The sequence below is a fragment of the Nasonia vitripennis genome, chromosome 4, assembly GCF_009193385.2.
Source record: "Nasonia vitripennis strain AsymCx chromosome 4, Nvit_psr_1.1, whole genome shotgun sequence".
NCBI lineage: Eukaryota > Metazoa > Arthropoda > Insecta > Hymenoptera > Pteromalidae > Nasonia > Nasonia vitripennis.
The window spans coordinates 28,285,156-28,309,553 of NC_045760.1; the positions used below are offsets into that span (position 1 = coordinate 28,285,156).

A 24,398-nucleotide genomic window follows, 5' to 3' on the forward strand; every position below is an offset into this window, starting at 1 on the left:
CCTGTTAGTTTACCAAAATCCGTAACCGATCCACTGCCGAATGAGCTCCAGGGGCGGTTGAGAGCCGTAAGTGTCTTTCATAGGCATGTTGAAGTCGTCCATGTAGGCGATCATTGTTTTACCACCGCCGGGCACGAAGATCCCCTTCGTACGTTTCTCCACTCGGCTCTCGATCGCCTCCTGACGGTTGTATAAAGTCAGATGCGCCTCGTTCGCGGAATAACAATGAGGTCAGAGAGACGGAGCGCAGCGTCTGCACTTTTCTGACGTCCTCGGGTATGCAAATCGCGTTTTTTTTTAAACAAAAGCCACTTCGAATGAATATCGAATATGGAAGCGAATATCGATCCTGTGTGTATCACCTGAACGTTTCTCGACGAAGTCTGCGCCGACATGTTCAGCACGAGCAGGCTGTACTTGTGCGGATCCAAGGCACCAACCACCGACTGAGCAGTGGACGTTTTTCCAGTGCCAACGGGTCCGACCAGCAAAACTGGAAATCCGTTGGTCAGCAGCACATTGACGAGGTAATCGTAGCGGATCGTGTCCACCGTCGGTACCGTGATCTTGTAAAAGGGCGTTCTGCAAGAACGAAAATTAGCATACTTGAACTCACGAGTTTCGAGCTACAGTAGAAGTTCGGTAATCTAACGCCAACGAAGAAGTAGAAGAGATGCCGGAGGAGCGACTAACGGAGTTACGGTAGTTTACCTTTGCGCATCAACATAAAATCAAAAGAGCGTGGAATGTAAAAATTATTCTCGCGAGGATTCGCGTAGCTGCGTCGGAACAGGAGCTGCGTAAAGTGGTCGGAGGCAAGTTGGAGAAAAATTTCATTAGGCGAGAGAGGACGTATAAGCGCTGTGAAGCGAGACTAGAGAGAAGCGGAGGAAGGTACGTGTATAGATATAGCCGCATATACCCAGTAGGGAACTTCCAGGAGGGCGACAATTTTTCTTCCCAGGAGACGAAGCCACGTTGTCGGACGTCGACGTAATATTCGTAGACCGTGTCGCGGAGGGGAAAGCCGGCGCCCTCCATCTCCCGCACGAAATTATCCATTTTTTGCCGGCCCTCCTCGTCCACGGAAGCGCACAGTGACCAGATCATGCTGCGAGCCAGCGGTCGCCGGTATTTCGAGTCAATTTTATATCCAGGCGCAGGTTTGATTTACGGGAAGGGAAAATTTCATCGAATCATCGTTATGCTACCGAATACGTCTCATTCAGATTGGCCGATGTATGAATTTGATTCCTTTTGCCTCTTTTATTAAATTATACAGAGTCACAGCTTGTAATTTGCTCGGGGGATTTTTCATTTGCTTTTCTTTTGTGCTGACTCGTTGCTCGTATAATTTCGGGGATGATTCGATGAAATCCCGTGGCGTATCGTATGCGAACTTTCAGAGCTTTGATTTGGATAAAAGCCACGGGTCACAATTAAACTTTGCATTAAATTTCGACCCGGAATAATTTTCCCTTCAATTTCCGCCCGAATTATGAACTAAACGCGGAATGCAGCAATTATATACGTACCAGAAGAAAAACCATAATTTACACATGCTGTTAAAAGCGTCCCGGTCGTCTAATAGCTCAACTCCATTCTGCGGCGTGGCCAGGACCTCGAGGAGTTTACAAAGTGATTGCACGGCATTAGGTTCCGGAAGCGTAATGAGCTCGTTGCACTGGCTCCTTTTGAACTCGAGGACTTTGTCAACGTAAGTGTCGAAATGCTGGTTCATCTGGAAATTCAATATTAATTTTTAAATTGTAAATTATTCTTTAGTTAATTTCGTACCTCCTCGATGAATTCCGGTTGGTTCTTATATTTTTCCAGCCACGAGTCGACATAAGGCCTCCAACCGAGATCCTTGTAATCGTTGTAAACCATACCGGCACGAGAAACCGTGGCTGGGGAAGCTACGGCCAGATCTTCGACTTCGAAGAGAAGTGAAACTTGTTCCGGTAGAGTAATGCGATCGTTGTTGATCAGCGTCAATATCTTGATTTAAAATTAATCGTCAAAAATTAAATCCTGAACAGAGCCAATTCAGGCTTTTACGTTTGAAATTTATACTTAAAAGTGACCAGTGCTCGAGCTTACGAAAAAGGCGTTAAATAACGGATTACCCCGAAAAAAATCCAGGCATTTCCGTGAAAAACGCACGAGAACGGTAAACCGGATTTAAGCTCTTAAAAAAGCTCCTCTTACTTTATTGTCATCCATGACACTATTCATATTTTCAATCCAAACAGCGTCAACCGGTCCGTCAAATATGATCCACTTTTCGTCCGGGCTTTGGTCTAATCCAGAAAATATACAAACGACTGTGATGATGGGTGAAAATATCCAAGTATAATGCGTAAGATCATCGAGACGTAAAATATAGCCGAATAATAATCGTCGGATGGATTTTTACGACACGCGTAATAAAATTCTTGTCGTCTGCTATAGCTCGGCAGGGAAATTTGCAAGGGTGTCCTTACCGGCGCAAGTTTTTCGCATTATCGACGAAATCACCCCGTCGGACCATTCGCCCGTCGATAAATTATATTCTCCATATAATTCGCCAAGATTCAGGGCCTTGGGATTGATAGGAAATTCATGCACGACGTTAAAGCCCGGCTTTCCGTCTCTCTTCATTGTCGTCAGTGTGTTCTGTAGGGTCCGCCATGTGGCCGACTTGCCTGTATTCGATTGGCCGACTATCATTGTCGAATGCCGTGAGTTTTTCGTCTCGTAAAGTTCGATTACTTTGGTGATAAGCGCCGGGATAGGCTGGAAGAGAAATAACCCGATAAAAACTTTTCTCACCGTTATATATTTGTTTATGAACTTTTCCCCTGCTTTTATTACTTGCTTCTGTACTTTTTTTTTAATTAAAGAGTGCAACTTCAGCGGCGTCGCGACTTATGGGCTAATTGAGTTATCTTATATGCTACGTAATATTTTTGCAAAATTTCTATGAATATCCATCAAAGAAACGGTTGTTTACGTTTCGAGACTTTTATTATTATTTACCTGCAACTTCAGCTTGATTGCTTCGTTAGTTATGTAACCAATGAGCTCGTCGTAGTCGACGGTTGGTACTTGAATGCCCGGGAAAAGGTCGGATGTTATTCCTATGAAGAGTGGCAGATCGTCCGTAGTGAGTTTCGCTATGTTCATGTCTTTCATCGCCAGAATAACGACCTGCAATTCGGAAAAGGCAGTCACTACTTGCGGCTGCTTCACATCTTTTCTAGGAGTCTGCATTCATTTCTTTTCATCGTGTAATTATAATGTATAAAAAGAAAATATATACAAAATATTTTTCGTTGAAATTTGAAAAAATAATAATTGATTACTTCTTCGTCAGGAAGGTTCGGGTACTGTCTTCTTTTCTTCCCAGCATACCTAGTCAGAGTCACTATTCCACGAAGTCCAAAATCGTAATGAAACTGTTTGCTAAGTTGCTGTTTGGCCAGGGCATACAGCGTATCCACCTGCGAAATCCAGAAGTAAACGCACTTGTTCATATTATGCTCCTAGTATCAAAATTAAATTACCTTCTTTGCAAGAGAACGTGTATTCTGAAAGCCCTCGCCGAACAAATTGATTTCCGCTATCATGCTGCTGTCCGGCACCATCATGGAAATGGGTCGAAACATTGATTTTAAGTTGTCCGGCAGCTCGGTCCTACCAGCGTAGCCCGGATTCATCGTTATGAAAATCCCGCACGTACTAACCAGGGAAATTTCCGTCCCTTCGAAGACGAATCTAGTCAGCTTTTGCGAGAGGGCTGTTAATATCGAGAGAATCTGCTGGGCCACCACCGACAGAACTTCGATGTTGATTCTGCATTGATAAATTGAACAAACGAAAATAGAATATAAAATTTTTTTACGCAGAGACGCGCACATACCTATTGAATTCGTCGAAGCATCCCCAGGCGCCGGTTTGCGCGAGCCCGGAAAACATTCGTCCCATGCTCTTGTAGTCGAGGCCCTCGGAGCAATTCACCACGATGACGTTAAAGCCGAGGGCTTTGCCGAGGTCTTTGACGGTCTCCGTCTTGCCGGTACCCGCCGGACCTTTCGGGCTGCCGCCTCGATGCAAGTGCAGCGCCGTTGTCAGTGTTATGTAACATCTATTTTACGACGGACGTCCCTTATTAGCGCTTTTTACGAGGACGAGCTTTCAGGGATTGCACTACTGGTTCATGGTTATTATGCTCTGTCTCTCTCTCACACACACATACGCACGCGCACACAAGTGCATTGTTTCCGAACTCGATTCTCTACGGCTTCCTTTCCCCAGTAACTCGATCGGACTTTTCGTTTTAGCAATACCATCGTATACCTTTTCACCGAATCGAATCTAAACGATGTTATAAATAACAATACGCGTCTGATTCATCGGACGACAGGCGAATTAGAAATAAAGAAAGGAATATACATGCGAAAATCAATAGCGTGATCCAGAAAGTCAAACGCAAACAGCGAAATCCGCTCGTGTATAGCGCGCGGGATTTGAAAAGCGAAGAGGACAGCGGGCGAAAAGAAGAGAAAGAGGAGAGAGATAGAAAGCGCATAGTATACGCGGGCATTGGCTCTTGAGTCGAACGAATTTACGAGCGCGCCTCGGCTGCGAATATACATCAAGGTCGGGCCGCGATAAATTAGAGCGTCCATTTCGTTCCTTTTATCGCGATTAAATCGATACTCCTTAAGCCGGGATAAATTCCCGGCGACTCTTTCTCTCTCTCTCTCTCTCTCTCTCTCTCTCTCTCTAGCCCCAGCGCGCGGGACAAATAAACGACGGGGGATGAGAAATAACTGCAGTTATAGCAAAAGACCCATTGAACAATGGATGGCTGCACCACCGCTGCCGCGTGTTGTGCATTCGCGCAAGCAAACCAAGACTCTCTATACTCTGTTTCCAAACTTTCGTCGACAGCCCTCTCTCGCTCTGTATACTGTATTATACACGCGTTGCCCGGGAGAGAGCTCTTTCGAAAACACGATATTTCAGATACTTCGCATTTCCATATTTTATTAAAAACTCGCTCCGCAGCGCTTCTAGGTTTTAGTGCTTTTTCAACTTTTATACGCGCTCTCATACGCGTGATTAATGTTAATTTCTCTAGGAGCTTTTGTTGTCCGAAATTCGAATACCTGTCGGTCAACGGGGTGATGACGAGTCGTTCGGAATTTCCAAGGTACTCGTAGCCGTAGACGAAGGAGGTGTTCGTCTGGCGAACGACGCAGTCGTCGACGTCCCTGTCCCAGTAGAAGCGCAATTGGGACAACCATTCGAACGAGGAAACGTCTCGACAATCTGTGTGGAGAGGTTTTCCGTTTTTTAAAGTTTTGAAAGCAGTTGCCTTAGTAATATATTACCCTTATGCGTAGCCATACACACACACATATACATATATATATATAGTACTACACTCGCTCCGAACTAACTTCCAGCCCGCAGCGTGTACACGCAGTTAACGTCTGCATATATTCATTGAAAGTATAGGAGATCGAAAACATACACGTGCATCCGTACAGAAACTATATAGGTGCATAAGGGCAAAACTTTCCACTATATGCGATATTAATTAGCAGCGTAAATGAATGAGTATAGACTTACTGGACTTGTACATCCTCTCGATAACGTCCCTGGCGTGAATCTCAATGACGACGATGGCTTTAAACTTGAGCCTCTGCAGCCTGTCGAGCTTTCCCCTCACAGCCTCGGAATACTTGGCCAGCGCTTGGTTCTGCCGTTTCTTTAGCTTTTTTAAAGGCTTTTTCGACTCGAGCAGCCTTTGAATTAAAAACAACGCACGAATCAGTAGTGTACGACTAGTATATGCAACGTTTCTCTTATTAGAGTCACCCCTATTTCCCTAAACTGTCCCCTGCCGCCGGGCAACGACAACGCCGTGAGTTTGCTAGCCGATATGCATAAACACTCGTGTCGAGCGAAACTTTCACGGCGAATATTCGCTGGCCTGATTATCGGACTCGAGTAAACAGCTGCTTACGCTCTTTTAGCGACTCTTCTAGTCTCTGTACCTTTTCGGACCTCGAAAGGAATTCGGGTATGTACAACGCGGTAGATTACAGCAGAAACTCGTTTCCGTCGTTTACATCGATGGAGTAAAAGCCAATCCGCGAAACAAGAGGCTCGTGCACCAGCGAGAGAATATAGGTTTTCGGACAATCCGAAAACGAGAAACCTCTAACCAGACGATCCTGCGGTACAACGGGAGATGGAAAGCGTGAAAATGTTCAGAAAATAACAGCGAACAATTTTGCATTTCAGCATTATTGTTATAATCGAGCGAAGAACTCGACGGCAAAAAAGCTCTCCGCGGAGAACAAAAGAAGACTCTGCCGGTGTTTCGTAATAGGTAAAGCGAAACTCGAAGAGAATTACGCGACGGCAAGAGCGAGTGAAAATAATAAAAAGAAGGGAGAAGCTTTGCTCGACGAAGTAGAGCGTTTCCCTCCGACGTAAACTATCTTCGAGTCAAATTGCAGCGAGCTTCGAGCTTTTACAGTAACGTCGCCCTTATATCCATGTGCGTTAAATTCCAAACGTAGAAAGTACTCATTACGCGCTTTTATTTCCCCGGCGTTATACGTCCCTTTCCAACGCGCTCGCTCCCCTTTACATCGCGGTCCGTACTGGCACTGTATATCTGATTTCGTCCTTTCTATACACACACACAAGCGGACAATTCTTCATTTGCCGGCGAACAGTCGGTTCGTTTCGAGCGAAACCGTATACTCACTTGCATTGCTGCAGGACACGTGTGCAATCGCTGGTCCACTGTATCTGAGTGGACGTTATTCCGGACTGACTCTGCCACTCCTTCACCCACTTGTCCCGTTTTGCTGACATTTTTCGCAGGGCCGCTCGGCACTGCCGTAAAACCTCGCGCAGAGTTCTCCGCATCGCCGACTCTACGTTTTTATTGGGAAAATTTATTTTACTTTTAGTTTCCAGCGTGTTTTTTAGATTTTTAGGTGTACATACCGATGTAACAGAGCCAAACTTCTACTTGTCCCTCGAGAAGCACTGGTTCCAGAAATTCCGTGTACTCGCCTTCCGAAGACGACATTCCTTCTGCAACGGCTTTTCCCGATACCGACTGGAATGCGAAAAATAATTAATTTTTCATGAGAGAATAATTTATCGCCGGCGCTTTAGTCGGTGCAGTTTAATCAATGTGGAACTGAATGGAGGACTAAAAATATTTTTACGACGGGAGGGTATAAGTTTACGCGAGGAAAGAATATCCCGCTGCGAAGCTTTACTGTGAAGCCGTTGGTAGTAAAATTATATTCCACAAAGGCTGTTGTTAGTACCTTGCCGAGCTTTATGTGCTTGATGCCGTCGAAAAGCTTTTTTATGTGGGGCTGAATCAACTCGGGCTTCTTTGAATTAGCGAGAATCTCGAGAAGATCGTCATTCGAGATGAAGTAGAATCTCGGGAAGACGTGCCTCTTTGTTTCGAGGTATTGCTCGAGCTCTCTTTGAATGGCTTCCAACTTGTTGTTCAGTTCGTTCAGGGTATCGAGTAAGCCGGCTTTGAAGACGGAGGACAGTAGCATATTTTAAAAGGAGTATCCTAGTGTCTTTCGTGGACGTGAAAGTTATAAAATATCAATTTTGGAGAATTTCAATAGTGCTGTTTTCAACAATAATTCTAACGAAAAAAAATTAATTAAAGCTTCTAAATGCGCCAAAACACGAGGAAAATGAAATGCGAAAAACTTTTATATGCATCGCAACGATTTAACTCGTGAGCCATGAAAGCATAAGCTTCGAGCAAAAAATCCGTACAGAGAGCTTAGATTAAAAAAGTATGGAAATTTAAAAGCTTAAAAACTATGCACAGTACATACGTGGTTCAAGAGTAGCTTGCAGTGCGAGTTTACTCGAGGCCATTCGCCAAGTTATCTCCTTCCACGAGGCGGTCAGTTTGTCAAAATCATCCGTCTCTTGAGGCAGCTGCTTTCTGATGTCTTCCGCGCTGAAGATGTTGTCCAAGTACATGTAGCTTTTCTGAACACTTAATACCATTTCTAGAATTTCTCCGACCGTCGATAAAGCTCGCTCCCAGTAATCAACTTCGGCAGCGAAAGCATCGACAAACCTGTTAAGGAGTCGAGTTTACCCGATTGAATCAGTTTCGAACTAGAGATTTAATCGCGACTACCCGCACGTACACACCATGAGTTTAAATAGAACTTTTAAATGATTTAGATTTATTTTAAGCAACGATTTGAAAAAATTCGAACTACGTATTTACAATTTTAAGAAGTTTCTACTTATAAAAAATAAAGGCTAAAGTTTTACGAATATGTCGCTTACTTTGTCGATTTCATCGCAGATAGCTGCACTTGGTGCTCTTCTAAAGCTTGCATGATGTCATCTACTGTTTTTAACCTGTATATTCCATTTTCTTTGTAGGGAACCATGATTAGCGGCATTGCTTTCCATATCTCGGAAATGTTTTTCAAACCCTGAAATAAAATGATTGCTTAGTTTATAAACATCTCAGAACAATTTTTCACGCGTGGTTTCATTATCGACTATCACCGTCTCAATTGCGAGTTCCATAGTAGCCGAATTAGATATGTCAGCGATTTCTTCAGCAAAATTGTGCATCTGCATTGCTGCTATAGCGTCTAGAGTGAATTCATCAGACTTCTGATCGAAATCCGTTCCCATCGACTGCATAACTTTTGTCCAATGACGATCTCTCATTGCAGGATTCTTCAAGTCTATGATGAGGGGTAGAGTTCGACGGAAATTGTCTACTCTTGATCTGATAAAAGATAATTAAATTTATGAAATGATTTATTTTTTAATGGAATCAAATTCACCAGGATTATAATATGGTACCGCGTGGAATCCACTATACTCCAATTTTTCTCTTTTAATTCACGACTTAATCTCGTCAATTTGCGAAATAAAACATTAGCTGTTTCATCCATTTCGTCTATTTCGATTGACCAGAAATTGCCATATTTGTAACGTTTCCACGCTGCTTCCCATTCGTCTGTTAACTCCCAAACGAGCTCCAATGCAGTTAGTTCCTAGAATTTTTTATCAATAAAATTACACCTATGGCGCGCCTAACTTTATAAATGTTTGGAAAGTAACATACCGATAGTAAAGTATTTAATTCCGTTGAATCTGGTTGGCTAATACTGAATATTGACAAATCTTTCTTCAACTTGTTTAATTGGTCTCTTGTCTTATTCACCTTTTTTCGCATATTTTGTAACCAAGCTCTCGCATCTGTAATAATATTCCTATATAATATGAAATAATTATTAGACAAACGAAGATGTATTTAAGATAAATAAATAGTGCACCCTTTGTCTTCCAGTCCGAAGTAAATGGAGCACTTTCGTAAAACTTTTGAAGCAAATTCTTTACATTTTCTTTTAGAACGTTATCCTCTTTGATTAATTTGTTTTTAAATTCTTCCTAAAATATAATTCATTGATTGTTTTAAATTATTAATTTCAAATACAACAGTCCTCATAATATTGAAATACCTTTTTCTGCAGTAATGTAAGTTCGCACACTGCTACAAGTTCCAAATAAGAAGTCCAGCACTCATCAAGGTCTCGTATTTTCCTTTTCAGTTCCAATGTCATAGATACTTCATATTTTTCTAAAAGTCAACGGAAATGAGAAACGAGAATCGTGATTTTAATATTTTTCGTCCGTCCGGTATAACATTTTTCAAAATATTTATTTTCAAAAATAAAATGCTCAAAAGACGGAAATATTTTTTATGTCTGGGACATTCGCACACGTTTTTGCGTTTATAGGACAGTCAGAAAGAAATATCATATGAAGCGTTTTTGTAACTTCCCGCAAGAAACAAAGAACGTTCGTAGTCGAGGAAACGCAATAGAAACTCCTTATTCAGCATCCATCATCGTTTCCTTGTCTACTTATACATCTGTCAGTCGTATCATTTTCTCGTTCCCTGTTGTTAAGTTTTGATATCAGTCAAGTTTTCTTCGTCCGATATTAGAACTCTTTTTCCAGCAGAACAAATTCTCGCGGCTAATAGCAGCGCATTTAGTAAATAGCAAAAAGCTTACTGCTAACATCGAGGAAAAAATTCACGAGGTAGCATAGCCTCTGAATTATCGACTTTTTGGTGATATGCTTAATGTTTACCTAAAGTCTCGTACTGTTGGCGTATAGTAGGGAATTCTTTTTCTTCCATTGGAATTTCAGCGGCGAGTCTCTCGAACAACTGCAATGCGGCTTGCATGGTGATGAGATCCATCGGCTCCTTCGTTATTCTGAAAATCAGGTCCAAGGAGTCGTTATTTTTACAAAGAATCGAGCGCCTACTAGCCAACACTTTTTCATAACCCACAAACAAATTCAAATCTTGTGAATCATTCATACCTCTTCCCATTGTCCGCGACATATTTGTAAATGTGATGAACCTTCCCTTCCGTCAATTCCAGCAGCAATCCAGTCAATTTTTGCTGCCACAGGCTACACTGCTGGACGATTGCAGCTTTCAATCGATCCACGTTTATCTCCAAAAAATGGACTGTCACAACGGTCTCCTGCATTTGTACATTATTCGCCACTTCCGCATACCTGCCGATGTCCGCGTCGAACAAGGCAACTGTCGGCTTTAGCTTTTCGTATCTGACAAAAATTCCCATTTCATGGTGAAAAAGCTTTTACTGATAAATTCCCCGTAGAAAACTGGCAAAACGTTGCGCTGTGTGATGAATACTTTCGAAAAATAAAAACAAAAATAATACGAAGATATAGTTTTAACGTAAGCTTTCCCTTCAAAAATCAGTTTTTAAGATTTAGCAGATATGTTTGTTAAAAAAAAAAATCATTTTGATTCATCGCATATCAAAAGATTACCTCTGAATAAATAAATCTTTGTTGACCTCCCATATGTCCCGAAAAGGCTCCCACGTTGTCAAGTAGTTCTGCACTTGTGTGAAGCAATAAGAAACTTCGTTGTTCGACATCTGTCGCGATCGATCGAGGTCCTCGTCCTCGAGATATGCTTTCCAGTAAGGCTTAGTTTGGAAATCGTGTAATTCAAACTTTTCCACTACGCTAGGAATTATTTTCAATAAATCTAGAAGTTTGTGAAAAAAATTGGAAACCATCTGCGCTACGTCAGTCAACGACGGAGTGAAATTGATCTGAAAATTTTGACGTTTTTAAAAAAATAATGCATCGGTGGATAAATGCTTCGCGGAATAAAATAAAAATAAAGAGAAAAACCTTATTGTTCACTAAATCGGCTTTGAGCTGAAGGATAGGAGAGGGAGATACCGTGCCATCTCCGTGCAGAGATTCATACATGATTAATAAAGAATTTTTTATCGAGAGCTTGAAAGCTTCCTTTAATAATTTATCAAAGTTCAGCAGATATAGTTTCCATTCAGTCAAGCACTGAAAGAAAAATGCATTTTTACGTTGTAAATGAATACATAAGCGCGTTTTTAAGGATTATTTTAATATTTAGTCTTGTTTTTCCAGTACATGCTCTATGACTGGTTGAAATCCTTCGTAAACGACCAACAAATATTTTACTATCAGTTTGTATTTTTCCATGAAGATATCAAAAGCTTCATTTCTAAATAATTTTTTAAAATGAAATAATATTATTTAATCGCTTCAATAGATGCGTATCAGTTAATTTATTTGTGTGTATACCTTGAGGTCTCCATTTCGTCAAGTAGTTCGTCTAATTCATAAACATGATTGTGTCTAATTTTAATCATGACTACACCACAAATGCTTTCACAAATTTTGAAAATTTCAAGGTTGCATTTTTTGTATGTGTCTATAAATTCCTGTAACTAAAAAACGTTCGATGTTTGACAACAATAATTTAGTAAAAATAAAGTAAAGCTTCATTGTTGTGCATTTACTTACTTTGGCCGTTTGGGTGTTGCAATCTTTAATGTAATCTTCGATGTAGTCAGATTTCCACGTGAGTTTAGTTAAGCCTGGCCGAATTTTCTTATCAACTTGACGAATAAGTTCACGAAAAAGAGGCTTTTCTTCGTCGGACAGTGCTTTAAGATACAATTATTGGTTCTTTATCTTTCATTTTTTTTAAAAGTAGTAGTTATCGTTTGAGATCATCAACACATCCACCTAGGGTCAATGTAGCTCAACAAGTTAAAGTCACCGCCAGTATAGGTTCTGCTAATATCCATCAATAATCCCCGAGTAGCATTTTGGTCGGCCGCTCAATCGGATACCCTTACCATAAGATCCTACGCTACTGTATCAAATTTTTCCACTAAACACACTGAATCGACGCTGGCTTTAACGTATCAACTTAACCTGTAGCGCGTACCCGCGGCTTCATAAAGGTTAAACCCATACTCAAACGATCAAGTGCGAGCGAATCAAAATCTAAATTCAGAAGCGCAATACCTTGGATGATCTTGTTGTAAGCTCCGACGATGGCCAGGACGTTCTCGTAGACGAACTGTAGGCTTCTCCAGCGGCCGTTTATCAGCTGGACGCTGACCGGTAGCTCGAATCGGAGATCGAGCCAATAACCGGCCTCCTTACAGAGGCTCAACAGTCGCGGATCGACGTTGCACTCGAGCAGCCGAGCCTTATCATCAGCACCGCAAGCATCGGAAACGCGGCGCATGAGGTAACGATCGAGCCGGCTCTGCGGATTATCGCCGAGCTCGGCGAGCCATTTGCGATAGAGATCGGCAATCTGGCCGGCGATAGACTCGACGAGAGCGTTGCAGTGATGAAAGGCCTTGGCGTGAGCCTCGTTGCCTGTAGGGTCACCGGATCGTTGCCACGTGCACTCGCGCAATTGAAGGGACAGTCTCGTTAGCCTGTCGGACTTCATTTTGAGATTTAAGGCACGACCTGCGAAGTATGGGCTGAACGACGGGTACTCGGACTTTTCCGATATAATTTCTTGCTTTGTCGTCTGAATCTCGGTGTCCAGCATCTGCCAGATCTGAAATGAAATTTAAAAATTAATCAAACTGCTGCAAAGCCTTTTTAATATTAAAGAACGATAAGAAAGGGTATACTCACAATGCCGATCTTCATGTCAAATTGTTTTTGCAGGTTCTCACGGCGCATGAAATACCGGAATCCATGGAGCGTCTGCAAGGAATCCTCGATGTTTCCAGCTTCCTCGAACGCGTCTTCCATGAGGTTTTCCACGGCCAGCTCGAGTTTCCTAATCTCGCTTCGAAAAAGCGACATGTCGTCGTACCAGGTTGACTGACGGACATCCAGGATCTTAGGGGAGATCCGTCGCAGCCAGGATAATAGCTCACTAAAGCGCTGCTCAATCTTCAGACACATTCGTTCGTGCTCGGGGCCTTTGGTTCCATTGAATCGTATACGGGGCATCTCGTTTGTTTCATCCATTCTTCGTGTGGATGAAAATGAATCAATAACGAAGTCATTTTATATTTCAATCGCGTAATTTTTAAAGAAGTATTAAAATGTGAAGAAATTCCGATATTGCAGGAGGTCATTTTACATTTTTCCTGTATCAACTCGGAATGCATATTTTTCACGAATGCATAAATTCATAAAGCTCAAACTTCCAGCAGTTATATTCCCTTTGGCGATAAAGCTGTTCCAGTGGATAATTAATTTTAAATCGAGTCTGGCTGTAAAGATTCCAAGGCAAATCAACGAATTTCAATTTCATTTTCCACCCACCATTGAAAAGGGTTTGAATCTGCTTTTTAAACAATTTAAATCCTTACCAACAATTTCGAATCAAAAGTTATTGCGCCGTTCGCTTTATCAAAACGCGTTGATACAATAACGGACGGAAAGTATACTCATACTCTAATAAGAAACAAGCTCGCAGCTTCATCTCGACAAAAACATCCAGAGTCTTTATTAAAGAGTAATGAGTTTCAATAATGCAAGCCGCGCCTCATAAAAGCTCGAAAATAAAACAGCGAAAATCATGAAATTTCTCCCAATACAGCCAATTACGCTTACTGCGCTGAACAGCATGGAAAGTAAAGCAAGACAGAAAAGTAAATTGTTGCGGACAAAAAAAAACGAGAGTTGAAAAAACCAAGATTATTGGATTCGCTGTATACCGTAGGAATAATAAACGCATTAAAGTCGAAGGTCAATTGCGTCGCGCTTTAACAAGCTCGACGCAGAGACGCAGAGTCGCGAGGCAAATTCGCTCGAGGGGCGTGGGCAGCGTTTTTTGCCGGTTGCTAAGTAACGAATCGGAAGGTGCCAGAGAGAGAGAGAGAGAGAGAGAGAGAGAGAGAGAGAGAGAGAGAGAGAGAGAGAGAGAGAGAGAGAGGCGCAGCAATTTACCGCGCTTATTCACTGTATAACGCTTCGTCTCTCGGGTAGATGTAAACAAACGAGTGAGAGAGAGAGAGTTGGTATTGCCTTGCGCTGCTACGTGCCTCACCGAGTCGGGGAAAAGCCGCTGCTGCGAGAGTTTCTTTGCAGGCGACGGGAAATTTCCGACGACCTTTTCTCTTTGTCCGTGTAAAAACGACGGTCCTCAATGCAGCGCCCTTTATACATTCGCGTCGCGTGTAAATTGGACTTTTGAAATTCAATTTTGTTCGTCGGGGATACACCCAATTCCTCGAACAATCGGGATTTCGAGGCGTTTGCCCTTGTTGTACAGGTGTGAAAGATTTGGTTGACATATTTTCGTTTTAGTTCGGTATTTATACGTGCTAGACTGAGTACGCATTGAAAATTGGTTTGCGCAAGCGCAGTTTGCTGGACAGTGAAAAATTAATGCCTTCTTGTACATAAGCAGAATAAAATAGGAACTTTCTACCTAATTGACCCTTGTATACCCCGTTCGAAAAAATACACAATAGAATATTCAATTACCTGGCGAAGTCGATCATCGCCTGCGAAATCTCAACGAGGTTCTGGCACCTGACGACGAACGCGTCCACGTATCGAAAAACTTGCTCGCTCCTCAGCTCCCACTTGTGATGCGTCAGCTTGTTATGGGCCCTCGAGATCTGCGGAATTTCGACGAGGCGAACGTTAAACTGGCAATTTGCATAAATATTTGCGCCGTGATTTAACGCTTTGCATGTGAAACGTCCCCATTTTCCCCACTATATGTACCGCTGAAACTCGTAGCCCATCTCCCTGATTTACCGAGGCGGCGAGGGTGGCACGATCGACTGCTAAACATTCCGTCTGATGGCACAGGACCGTCCGTGCGCGAAATTTTAAATTCTAGTCGCCCTCCTCTCCTTATGTATTTTTCTGTCTTTCGCTCTGTACTATTCCGACGACGATGACTACTTCATATGCGTACGAGACGTGTGTTGTGTTTACTCACACCCTTGGCCATAGTGCGATGACGTTGTTCTTATCGCGCTCGAGGGTAAGATTTGGGGAAATTTGCCCTAACGATGTGCTCGACTTCCAAATGGACGACGCGTGTGGATTAAGAATTCGGTTCACGAATATTCTAATAAACAGTTTAAAAGTAACTCGAATTGTTGGAAAACAAAAGCTACAACTTCCGTAAGCCTCCGCGCAGAAACTGTACAAGACACTTGGAGGAACGAGCCACGAGGTGTTCCAATTATTTTTCCCCCGTCTTAAGATAATGGGAGAAGGTAAGAGAAAAGATGAAAAGCTTGAAGGACCGCGAGAAAAGATTACGAAAATTGGTAGGCGCGATTATAAAAAGTTGGAAGAACTTTTAAAGTTACTGCCTCCGCGATGCAGGCAAGTTTCCTACTTTTTCCGACTTCTCTTCTACCTTCTTTTTCATCCATACTTTTTTTTTATACGCCACGAAGAACTCATCTGCTTAAATAAAAAATTACATCGTATAAAATGTTATCGAGATTAAAAATTTTGTTACGCTCGCTCGCGATAAAGCTCGATTAAAAACAGTTTCTGCGGAGGAATCAGCGAAGCTTCGATTAATTCGTCAGATATCGCATTCATTTAATGCCATTATATTTTGATTCGCCGTAAAAATTCAACGATACCTCAAGCGTCGTAAAAACGCGATTTTATTATTCGCACCGCACGCGGAAAATTTAATTTGCCGTAAAAAAATAAAAATAAATAAATACTCGTAAAAGTCCATCGCTTCGAAAGATTAATCATTCGATTTGTTTCTGCCACTATCCTCTCGATATAGGTGACAAATACCCCAGAAGCCAATACACACAGCGAAGAATCGACTCCGGATATAATACGCGGCGTCAACGCGCGAATTAGCCCATAAAACAAGCTCGGCTACAGCGAGCGCCCAGGAGACTTGTGAAAAAGAAAGCCGCGCGCGCGTTCGACTGCACCGGCACGCAAGTTCGTCGACCCTCGCCACAGGCTAGTATGTGGTCAGCTGGTGAGCCTTTTTCGTGATTTATCGACTTTGCAACGCGTTGCTTTTGCCGCCGCCGCTGCTGCTCTGTTGCTTCGTTCGCTTTTATACCGCCGACTGTACAACGTTGCTCCGCTGCACCAGCGCTGAATATACGTGCTCGGACTTTCTCGTCAGGTCAATTTTTGCTGTTTGCGTTTCCGAAAATACACACTCACCTCGTGGTAAAGATCCTTGTAGCGCTGACAGACGTCGATGCTCTCGAGGAGCATCTCCATGGTCTTCCTGGTCATCCCGGAGAACAGTTCGTCCAGGTTGACGGCGTTCCGGCAGACCTCGATGACCTGGTTACCGATGACCTCGAACAGCCTGGTCATCCTGCGCTCGTTGCCGAGGTAGGGCGAGTTCATCCAGATGACGCGGGAAATTTGAATGACCTCGGCCAGACGGTCGAGTAAGTCGATCGGACGACGAGAATCGCCTAGACCGCGAAGACAGGGCTCCTCGAGCATAGCCAGGAACTCGACGTTGGACTTGGCCTCTCGAGTAGCTCGCTCGATCTCCTCGATGAGCAGCTGGAGTTGTCGCAGGTGCGTCGAGTGCGCCAAGCCCAAGACGGACAGTACTCCTCGAGAGCACTTTGTCTCGAGCTGCTGCCTTAGTCCGCGTAGGTTATCATCTGTATACACATAGAGGATCACTAGATTAACTCGCCGATGCGGATATATTGCTCTCGCTTTGAAATTTCGAGTGCAGGCGTCTTATGGAATAACTTTACGTATACATATAAGGTGTGTATGCAGAACGGAAAATTGGTTTTCAAATCAGCAGTTTAGCGGACGTACGGATTTTATAGCGAGAGCTTCCCGCTCGTAAAATCGCGCGTGCAGCCTGCGTGAAATACACAGAGAGAAGAGGGGAAAAATCGATACGGCGAAGGAGCAGCATCGGACGAGTTGATCTAATAATTCGTGATTTACGGGGATTAAAGGCTGATGAGAGTTCGAGGAGAGGAGCCGAACGGAGAAGCTTGAATTATGGAGCTGCTGGCCGAGGAGGAGGAAAATATCGGGACAAATTTTTTAACGCCGCTGTGGGCGAGAGATTTAGATAAAGAGTTATTATATTTGGGGTCGAAGCGCTGGAAAATAGATAGAAAAAATTGAAAAGTGGAATTTTTATTAAGAAGAAGGCATTTCATGTTCGATCAATCGATATTTGTCGAGATTCTTACAGCAGCGGACAGTATCGAAATTGCATCGGTCAGTACACATCGCCGCTGTATAAAATCGTTAATCTGCCAATGACCGCATCTAAATCTCAAAGCCGGCCGCTATTCGTTTTCCGCTTGCTGACGCCTGTGTTTTCTCTATTGTCGCCGCGCGCGGCCGACTACTTTTTGCCCAGCGATTGGTTATGCGTACGCGTGATTGTCGCAGCGGTAGAAAGCACCGGGCTGGGCCATAATTTTCGCCCTGTCAGGACGGAATTTTTCCAGTAGCTCGCGCGTCGATGATCAGAAATTATGTCGATACATCATTTTGTTCTCCGCTGAATTGGATGTTTCGGAGAGGATACAGCGATGCTTTTTGCGGCGACGGGCTGTGATGTATGTCTGGTGGATATCGTGTGAATTGACTTTGTAGAAAATTTCTGTTTACAATTACTCTTGTATGGCAAACACGAAAAAAGTAAATAGCAGTGCAATTTCTGCCCAGCTATACCCAAGTAGAATGAAGCCGATACAGTCAGGCAAAGCCTCTATTTTTTTAACGAGTGTTTGCTGTACCGACAATATTTATTTTTACTCGTTGGTAAACATCAAAGATTTTTTCCGACAGCAGCAGGACTTTTTGTACACATATCGCGTCGATAAAAGAAAACTCGGAAAAAATTTGCAAAATTATATAAAAACATTTTTAACGCCCTCCACGATCTGCAATATTTTCCCTCAATACTTGTTTATTTTCATAAAGTTGGCTCGCGACTCTCTCCCACCTATACATACCTATACACATCCTCGACGCGGTTCCGTACTCATAAAATTTGTAAATTTATACCAGGGCAAAAAGAGGGCGTGCACGGCATCTCCCATCTCATATCGGCTGGAGTATCTGGATAAAATCTAGTCCGCGTTCTAGTGCGGCTGGCTGCGCGCGCCGAAACTTTTATTTTGTCTCGCGCGCATCTTATACCTCGAGAATCGTCTTCTCGGGAGAAAAGCGTTTCCCCCGTCAGGTCTGAATTTTTTTTGTATTTCTGTCGAGCCGCGACGACAGTACGTTACAGATATAGTAATAGCTGCGGCCCCGTCAGCCTGTATAGAACGGCGTCAATCGACGGGCAAATTTATCGGATGAAGATAAAGCCACTCGGCCGCGAAATGGACTGACAAGCGATTCCCATTCTCTCTATCTCTTTCGACGTCTCTAACGTCTAAGTTCCATCGGCGCGAGAAAGCCGCGAGGAATTGCTGCTACCGAACGCGAGGTAATATAGTAAAACTGAGTGCATTCTTCGTTACTTTCGCTCCCTTGCTTTCTCCTCATCCCTTATACTCGACTATACGTGTATAGAGTCGATGGAATAATAACGCCATGGATAATCCGCCACTGAAAACGAACTATACTAGATTCTGCTTAAAGGCTTTATTTTCTCTATAACTGTCTAGATCGGAACAAATTTGAGAGGTCTATAGTGGATTGTGAAATTCGAGTTATTTTTGATAAAAATGTTTTTTTTTTATAATATCGAACCGACTGTTTAGGTCCCTGCATTGATTTAAAATTTTGCATTTTCAAACCACTCCATTTTTTGCTCGAAATCTGATATTTGAGGAGTTTTACTTTTGAAGCAAGATTTAAAAAAAGGAGTGATTCGCAATTTCAATATTTCAATATCTTCTTTCCCCAAGCTACTATGGGTAAAATCAAAAAATGCATCTTACGACGTGACGTTTATGTGGATCTGAACGAGCAAGAAGCCGACAAAGAGACAATAAAAAAGTACATAAATAGCACGTATAAGGACTCACAGCGGTAGAGCCAGAAGTCATACTCGTCCTTAAAGCAGAGCAACTCTCCCACAGTGCTCTGATCCTGGTCCCCGAGGGCGATCCTGATTTGCCTCAACCAGTGGACGACGACCCCTTCAAGCCGCTTTACCAACTCCTTATCGGCGCTCGCCTCCTCGGCGATCAGCTCACAGGCCTCCCTCGGCTGATATATTACGGTTAAGCCCAGCATTTTATACCTCAGGTCAGTCAGGTTGCAGAGAAAGCTCTGCACGTTCCAGCTGAAATCCTCTCTCACGCATATTTACTCTTTCAGGAAGCTATGCTTGGCTCTTTTTTTATTTTTTTGTTCGAGGCACATTCGTACCCTTTTCATAATCGAAATTTCGAGCTTCATTAACTCGACGACTGTGCAGTAGTCGATGTGTTGGCGAGTGTGTGCGTGTGTGTGTGTTGCTTTTAAGAAACGTAGGGGTGGATACGGAAAAGATTTATCGCGAAACCTTTTGGGCTTTTATACTGCTCGAGCGTTATCTATAGGGCAGTTATAAAGTTACTTTGCTGTTTTGAGATTTTAATAACTTGGAAAGGTATAGAGATAAGCGTAAAATATTGCTCCACATAAAATTACTTTGGGTTTTTTTTTCTCTCATGGATATATTTTACAGTGAAAAATCTTTGCGATGTATAAATTGCATCTCGAGCTCGTTTATATCGAAAAAAGAGCGAACTTTTTTAATTTTATTGATTTATCATAGCTGCATCGTAATTCCATAACTCCCAATTATAATTACTAATGAGGGCGAAGGAAATGATTATAAAAGAATTGCGACGTTGCACGCGTGCATTACCGCTAAAGGGGGCAAGTTCGCAGTTCAATCGAAAGTAGTCCTTCCTCTGTCAACTGGAAGCTCGAGAGTGTGTGCTGTAGCGAAAATTATGGTAATATTAATTCTGTCAGCGCAATTTAACTAGAAAGTGACATCGTGTGCCTTCGCCACAATGCGGGTATGTAGTTACACTGCTACTGCGCTGACTGGAAAGCAACCGGCGGCTACACATTCGTTCTGTAATATCATCAAGTTGGATTGGCCCGAAACAGCGACGAAAGCTCGAATGCAAGCTCGATCGTTGTTATCGCGATTATGGAGCCCGTTGAGAACAGTAAAAGCAATACGATATATGTATGGCTTGCATTTGGTATCTGTACTGACACGAATTGATGGTCTGATTAAAGCTTGACGTGTATGTGCGGAAAAGTGACTCCAATACCTGTAATATTTAACGGATGAATATTAATTGTAAAAGTGCTCGACTATCACGTGGAATACATTGAAAATATTAAATTTAAAATACGCTTTGTAGGATAATTCATTGTGATTTGGTTATAATGATGCGATAATCGTGCTCTTCGAATTCGGTTGAATTTAATTTCGCGAAAACGAGTTAAATTATATCGAAATCGGTTTCGAAATTTATAATTTATAATAAATCAATTGCATTTTAATATAATTTTAAGCTTTGCAGATATCGAAATATTATATATGTTCATAACGTAATAATATGTCTATATTATTCAATTTTTATGAATAACGATACATTTCGAAACATACATATGAATCGCGTGTAATTTTCAATATGGCTCATGTTTGAGTTTTGTCAGCGTATTAAAATAAAGATCTGCACAGGCGAGTTCGCTCGGATTTTCAATTATAAAAATTTACGAGTGCCCCCGTGGAAAATCAATACAAAGGATACTATCGGGCCAAACATTGACCTTAGCGAATATCGGAGTTAGAACATTGTTGACGATCGTCAGGATCCAATCTTCGACGTTATTGTTGACGTTTCCAAAAAGGATCTTGCTTTGAAAATCTTCTGCACTGTATACCTCGAAGGGCTTCCTAACGAAGTAAGTTAACTCGTCCACGGGCTTCTCCGGGAAAGACAATAGTGCGGCGAGCGTGTCATCCTCGAAGAATATTGTGAGACATGGATTTTTCGGAGCTTCGAAAAATTCTCGAATAGTCTCGATACACTGGTTGTTCCAATCCTTGTCGCTGAGGCCGCTTAAGATCGTGAAGTCTTTCACGTAGTTCACCTGAATAGAGAACAATGAAACCCCGTAAATCGAATAAAAAAAATATCCATCGACGGAGATACACCGAGAAAATAAAAAAAGAAAACGGAAGCGTAAAATATGCAAATGTTATCTATCCGGGAACAATTCAGGCGATCATCCATCCGAGGGATTGTTATTTCATCAAGGCTCTATATAACTATACGGCACAATGAGCTCGTCGCAGCCGCATATTCAAACTCACTAATTTGTCGAGTTCTTTCTCTGCGTACGTGGCCCTCGATAAATTCCCGCTGAATCCGTCCTCCCGGCCGGCGCGTCGTTCGCCTGCAATTAAAAGTTCATCGAGATCTTTCATTTATCCCCCAGCGGCTCTCGGGGCTGCGGAGTCGCGATTTCTCCTCTCTTTCTCTCTTTTCCTCGATTTTTCATTGTTAAACGAATTCAATGAGGAACTGCAGCATCGGCTGCGGGAAACATTGCTACTTCTCCCTTTTGTACACTTTTTACACACACACACAGCGCGTTTTCTAACCTGTATACGTGATTACAGCTGCGAAAAATTTGATTATTCAAAATAACCGTAGTGTATTTTTTAAGCGTAAAGGGGGATATTCGCGTCTCTCGGCGTCGCGCTCTCTCTAAATCCGGAAAAAAAATTTCAATTTAAAATTACGCGCCTCGCAATCCGCTTGCGTGCTCACGAACGAAAATAAAGTTCGCCGATGCGAGTTCGCGGCTCTCTCTCTCTCTCTCTCTCTCTCTCTCTCGCTCGCGTGATTTTACTACTTTTTCCATAAATCTCACTTTTCTCCTCGGTGCCCTCGTCCTCGCTAAACTCCTCGTCCAAGTATTCGCGATGCGCATCCGCGACAGGCTTATCTCGGCCTTTATCTCTCCTCTGGCCTTGCATTTTATTGACGCCCTTTTCTTTTCGTTCTCGCTTTCTAGTTCCTGCGCCTAGGCCATCACTACCACCTCCTCTTCTGCCTTCTGATTTATACCTCTCACAGGCAGCAGCGGTAGCTTCGCTTTTTCGCCCTCTTGCTTCTTCGTATATAGCTTTATCTATCCCTCTTTCTGACTCTCTTTCTCTGTGTACTGTACAGTTAGTTGTCCTGCTATTTTCTTCTCTAAAGGCGAGGGTGATAGATAGAACGGTTATACGGGACTTGAGCGAGAATCGCCATTAAAGCTTTGCACATGTCAAAAGCGCGGAGCTTCAGGATTAATCGATCGGCGTTCGCTGCTCGCTTCACTTCGCTCTTTTTATTATACCTCCGCGTATAACTGCACGAACGATATTTTGATATTTCAATGATATAAACAAGTAGTATTATTATTATTAAAATTTTTATTTATAATCTTGGCTAGAAAGATAAAATTTCAAGGGGGTTAGCTTTTACCAAATGATCTAAATTATATGTATAGTCTCACGATATCAGAACATCTTACGGTGTCAGTACTAGCTTTTCGTTCATCATCAACTTTTTTATTAGAGCATGAAATATCGCACGCACTCATATCGATTAGCGAAATTCAAAACTCCCGCCATAAATCGCTACGTAAGCCTCTCTCTTTCTCACTCGGTTAAACTTTTTCCCCCAATCTCTCGAAATATCAAAGTCTCGCCGCACGAGAGAAAGGGCCATAAATCAGAATATATCAGCATTCTGCGAATTCAGTTAATTTCTGCCCAGTCAGCACATACGTTATACACACACATACATTCCCTGCTGCTATATCCCAAGTAAGCATATCTATACACGCATAACCCAGCAGTGAGACAGCAGCGCATAAAAGCGCGAGCGGGAAGAAAAAACTCCCAACAAAGGCTTTGCAAGGAAGAAAGGAAGAGGGACTCGGGAGACGCGCCACAAGGGAGGAAGAGAGAGAGACTCGGCGTAATTTCTGTAATCGCGCAAAGGCGCCGGGTGAAATGGAAATGCGGGCGCGGTTCCGATCTCTCGTCGTCGTTCTATACACACATCTATATTTATATACGCGACTACGCACGGGTTTATCCGCCTCGAGAGATGGGATATGGTATAGGCGCACAATCGTAAAGGATAAGAGGCTTAAGCTCATCCGATTGGTCCGAGCATAATGGATTTCTCTGTATACTCCGAGAAACTTGCCACTTTCCTATATGAATCCAACTTCGCGCATGCATACAAGTATGTTTGCGTGTGTGTCTTCCCTATATGCATACACATAACGGGAAGCTCATGCGGCAGTCCTTATTTCCATTTGCGGCTCGGAACTTGCGAAGCTCTCGCGCATTCGAGGAAGCGGCGGCAAAGTATCAATCTCATTGTGCGCATGATCCCCGCGAGGAAAGACGTCAATCATATTCCACGGAGATCTGGGACGTGTTTCTGAGGAGAAGCGGGTATTACGATTGATCTCGGATGTGCTCGGGTCCTATGGCAGACGTAAAGCGAGCTTTTGTGATAATGGGGGTAGTATTCCCACCGCAGTGAGCTTTTCAATGAATGAGCCGTTGTATTTTGCGCTTCGAATGTTGCAATCCTGAATCTTAATCTTTACGAGGCTTTTCTTTTTGGAGCAACTTTTACGATATAAATCAACCCTAATGTGTACACCCTTAAAAAATCTCCCTGGCATCCCAGCAGTCTCTCTCGATAAGGATAAGGAACCAGGCAAAATAACTTCTCGGGCACTGAACTTCAGCGCCGAGGCGTGGCATTGTTAGCGCACTCGCGCCTTATCTCTCATTCCCTCGTTTTTCCGCGTGTACGACGCCTCAGCTTCGTAGCCGAGTATCTAAAAAGCCGGTACAGGTCTGCGGCCCGGGAAGCTCGCGATAGCGCGAGGGTTAGTAATCGATCGTCCTTAATCGGAAAGAAACAAGAGCAGGCAGTCGTGAATGGAGCGAAAGAATCGCGCGGGCCGTCGCTACGCCGGCCCTGCAGGCAGTCGAG

General features: G+C 42.9%; 2 protein-coding genes across 2 annotated transcripts in view; both read right to left on the reverse strand.

The window, feature by feature from the left end:
* The window catches only part of LOC100121303 (dynein heavy chain 2, axonemal), a 33,001-nt gene extending 13,310 nt beyond the window's left edge, over positions 1-19,691 (reverse strand). The window contains exons 1-35 of the mRNA XM_008211758.2: positions 19,395-19,691; positions 16,579-17,039; positions 14,893-15,029; positions 13,084-13,426; positions 12,451-13,003; positions 11,941-12,083; positions 11,719-11,864; positions 11,545-11,638; positions 11,284-11,454; positions 10,912-11,201; positions 10,429-10,680; positions 10,192-10,319; positions 9,555-9,673; positions 9,369-9,483; positions 9,158-9,291; positions 8,893-9,086; positions 8,587-8,815; positions 8,359-8,510; positions 7,890-8,140; positions 7,350-7,570; positions 7,018-7,132; positions 6,773-6,944; positions 5,623-5,798; positions 5,157-5,319; positions 3,905-4,129; positions 3,549-3,837; positions 3,348-3,485; positions 3,022-3,192; positions 2,487-2,778; positions 2,212-2,303; positions 1,798-2,001; positions 1,536-1,741; positions 923-1,111; positions 363-582; positions 14-180 (exon numbers count right to left, since the gene is read on the reverse strand). Of these exons, the coding sequence (XP_008209980.1) occupies positions 14-180; positions 363-582; positions 923-1,111; positions 1,536-1,741; positions 1,798-2,001; positions 2,212-2,303; positions 2,487-2,778; positions 3,022-3,192; positions 3,348-3,485; positions 3,549-3,837; positions 3,905-4,129; positions 5,157-5,319; positions 5,623-5,798; positions 6,773-6,944; positions 7,018-7,132; positions 7,350-7,570; positions 7,890-8,140; positions 8,359-8,510; positions 8,587-8,815; positions 8,893-9,086; positions 9,158-9,291; positions 9,369-9,483; positions 9,555-9,673; positions 10,192-10,319; positions 10,429-10,680; positions 10,912-11,201; positions 11,284-11,454; positions 11,545-11,638; positions 11,719-11,864; positions 11,941-12,083; positions 12,451-13,003; positions 13,084-13,426; positions 14,893-15,029; positions 16,579-17,039; positions 19,395-19,605 (7,163 nt within the window). The 5' untranslated portion in view covers positions 19,606-19,691. The remainder of the gene's footprint in view (positions 1-13; positions 181-362; positions 583-922; positions 1,112-1,535; positions 1,742-1,797; positions 2,002-2,211; positions 2,304-2,486; positions 2,779-3,021; positions 3,193-3,347; positions 3,486-3,548; positions 3,838-3,904; positions 4,130-5,156; positions 5,320-5,622; positions 5,799-6,772; positions 6,945-7,017; positions 7,133-7,349; positions 7,571-7,889; positions 8,141-8,358; positions 8,511-8,586; positions 8,816-8,892; positions 9,087-9,157; positions 9,292-9,368; positions 9,484-9,554; positions 9,674-10,191; positions 10,320-10,428; positions 10,681-10,911; positions 11,202-11,283; positions 11,455-11,544; positions 11,639-11,718; positions 11,865-11,940; positions 12,084-12,450; positions 13,004-13,083; positions 13,427-14,892; positions 15,030-16,578; positions 17,040-19,394) is intronic.
* A 1,190-nt stretch (positions 19,692-20,881) lies between these two features.
* Positions 20,882-22,658, reverse strand: LOC103316700 (dynein heavy chain 2, axonemal-like). The gene is made up of 3 exons (XM_008211759.4): positions 22,261-22,658; positions 21,698-21,780; positions 20,882-21,474 (listed from the first exon to the last, which is right to left on the reverse strand). The coding sequence occupies exons 1-3, from the start codon at positions 22,364-22,366 to the stop codon at positions 21,094-21,096; spliced, it is 570 nt and encodes a 189-aa protein (XP_008209981.1). The 5' UTR covers positions 22,367-22,658; the 3' UTR covers positions 20,882-21,093.
* Positions 22,659-24,398: the final 1,740 nt, after the last annotated feature.

Excerpts from the sequence above, each read along its gene's own strand:
- LOC103316700 (XM_008211759.4), bottom strand. The coding sequence starts at position 22,366 with ATGCAAGGCCAGAGGAGAGATAAAGGCCGAGATAAGCCTGTCGCGGAT. Across the intron at positions 21,781-22,260 it reads CGAGGGCACCGAGGAGAAAA|GCGAACGACGCGCCGGCCGG; the intron begins GTGAGATTTATG and ends TTTTAATTGCAG. Across the intron at positions 21,475-21,697 it reads AGAAAGAACTCGACAAATTA|GTGAACTACGTGAAAGACTT; the intron begins GTGAGTTTGAAT and ends TTCTCTATTCAG.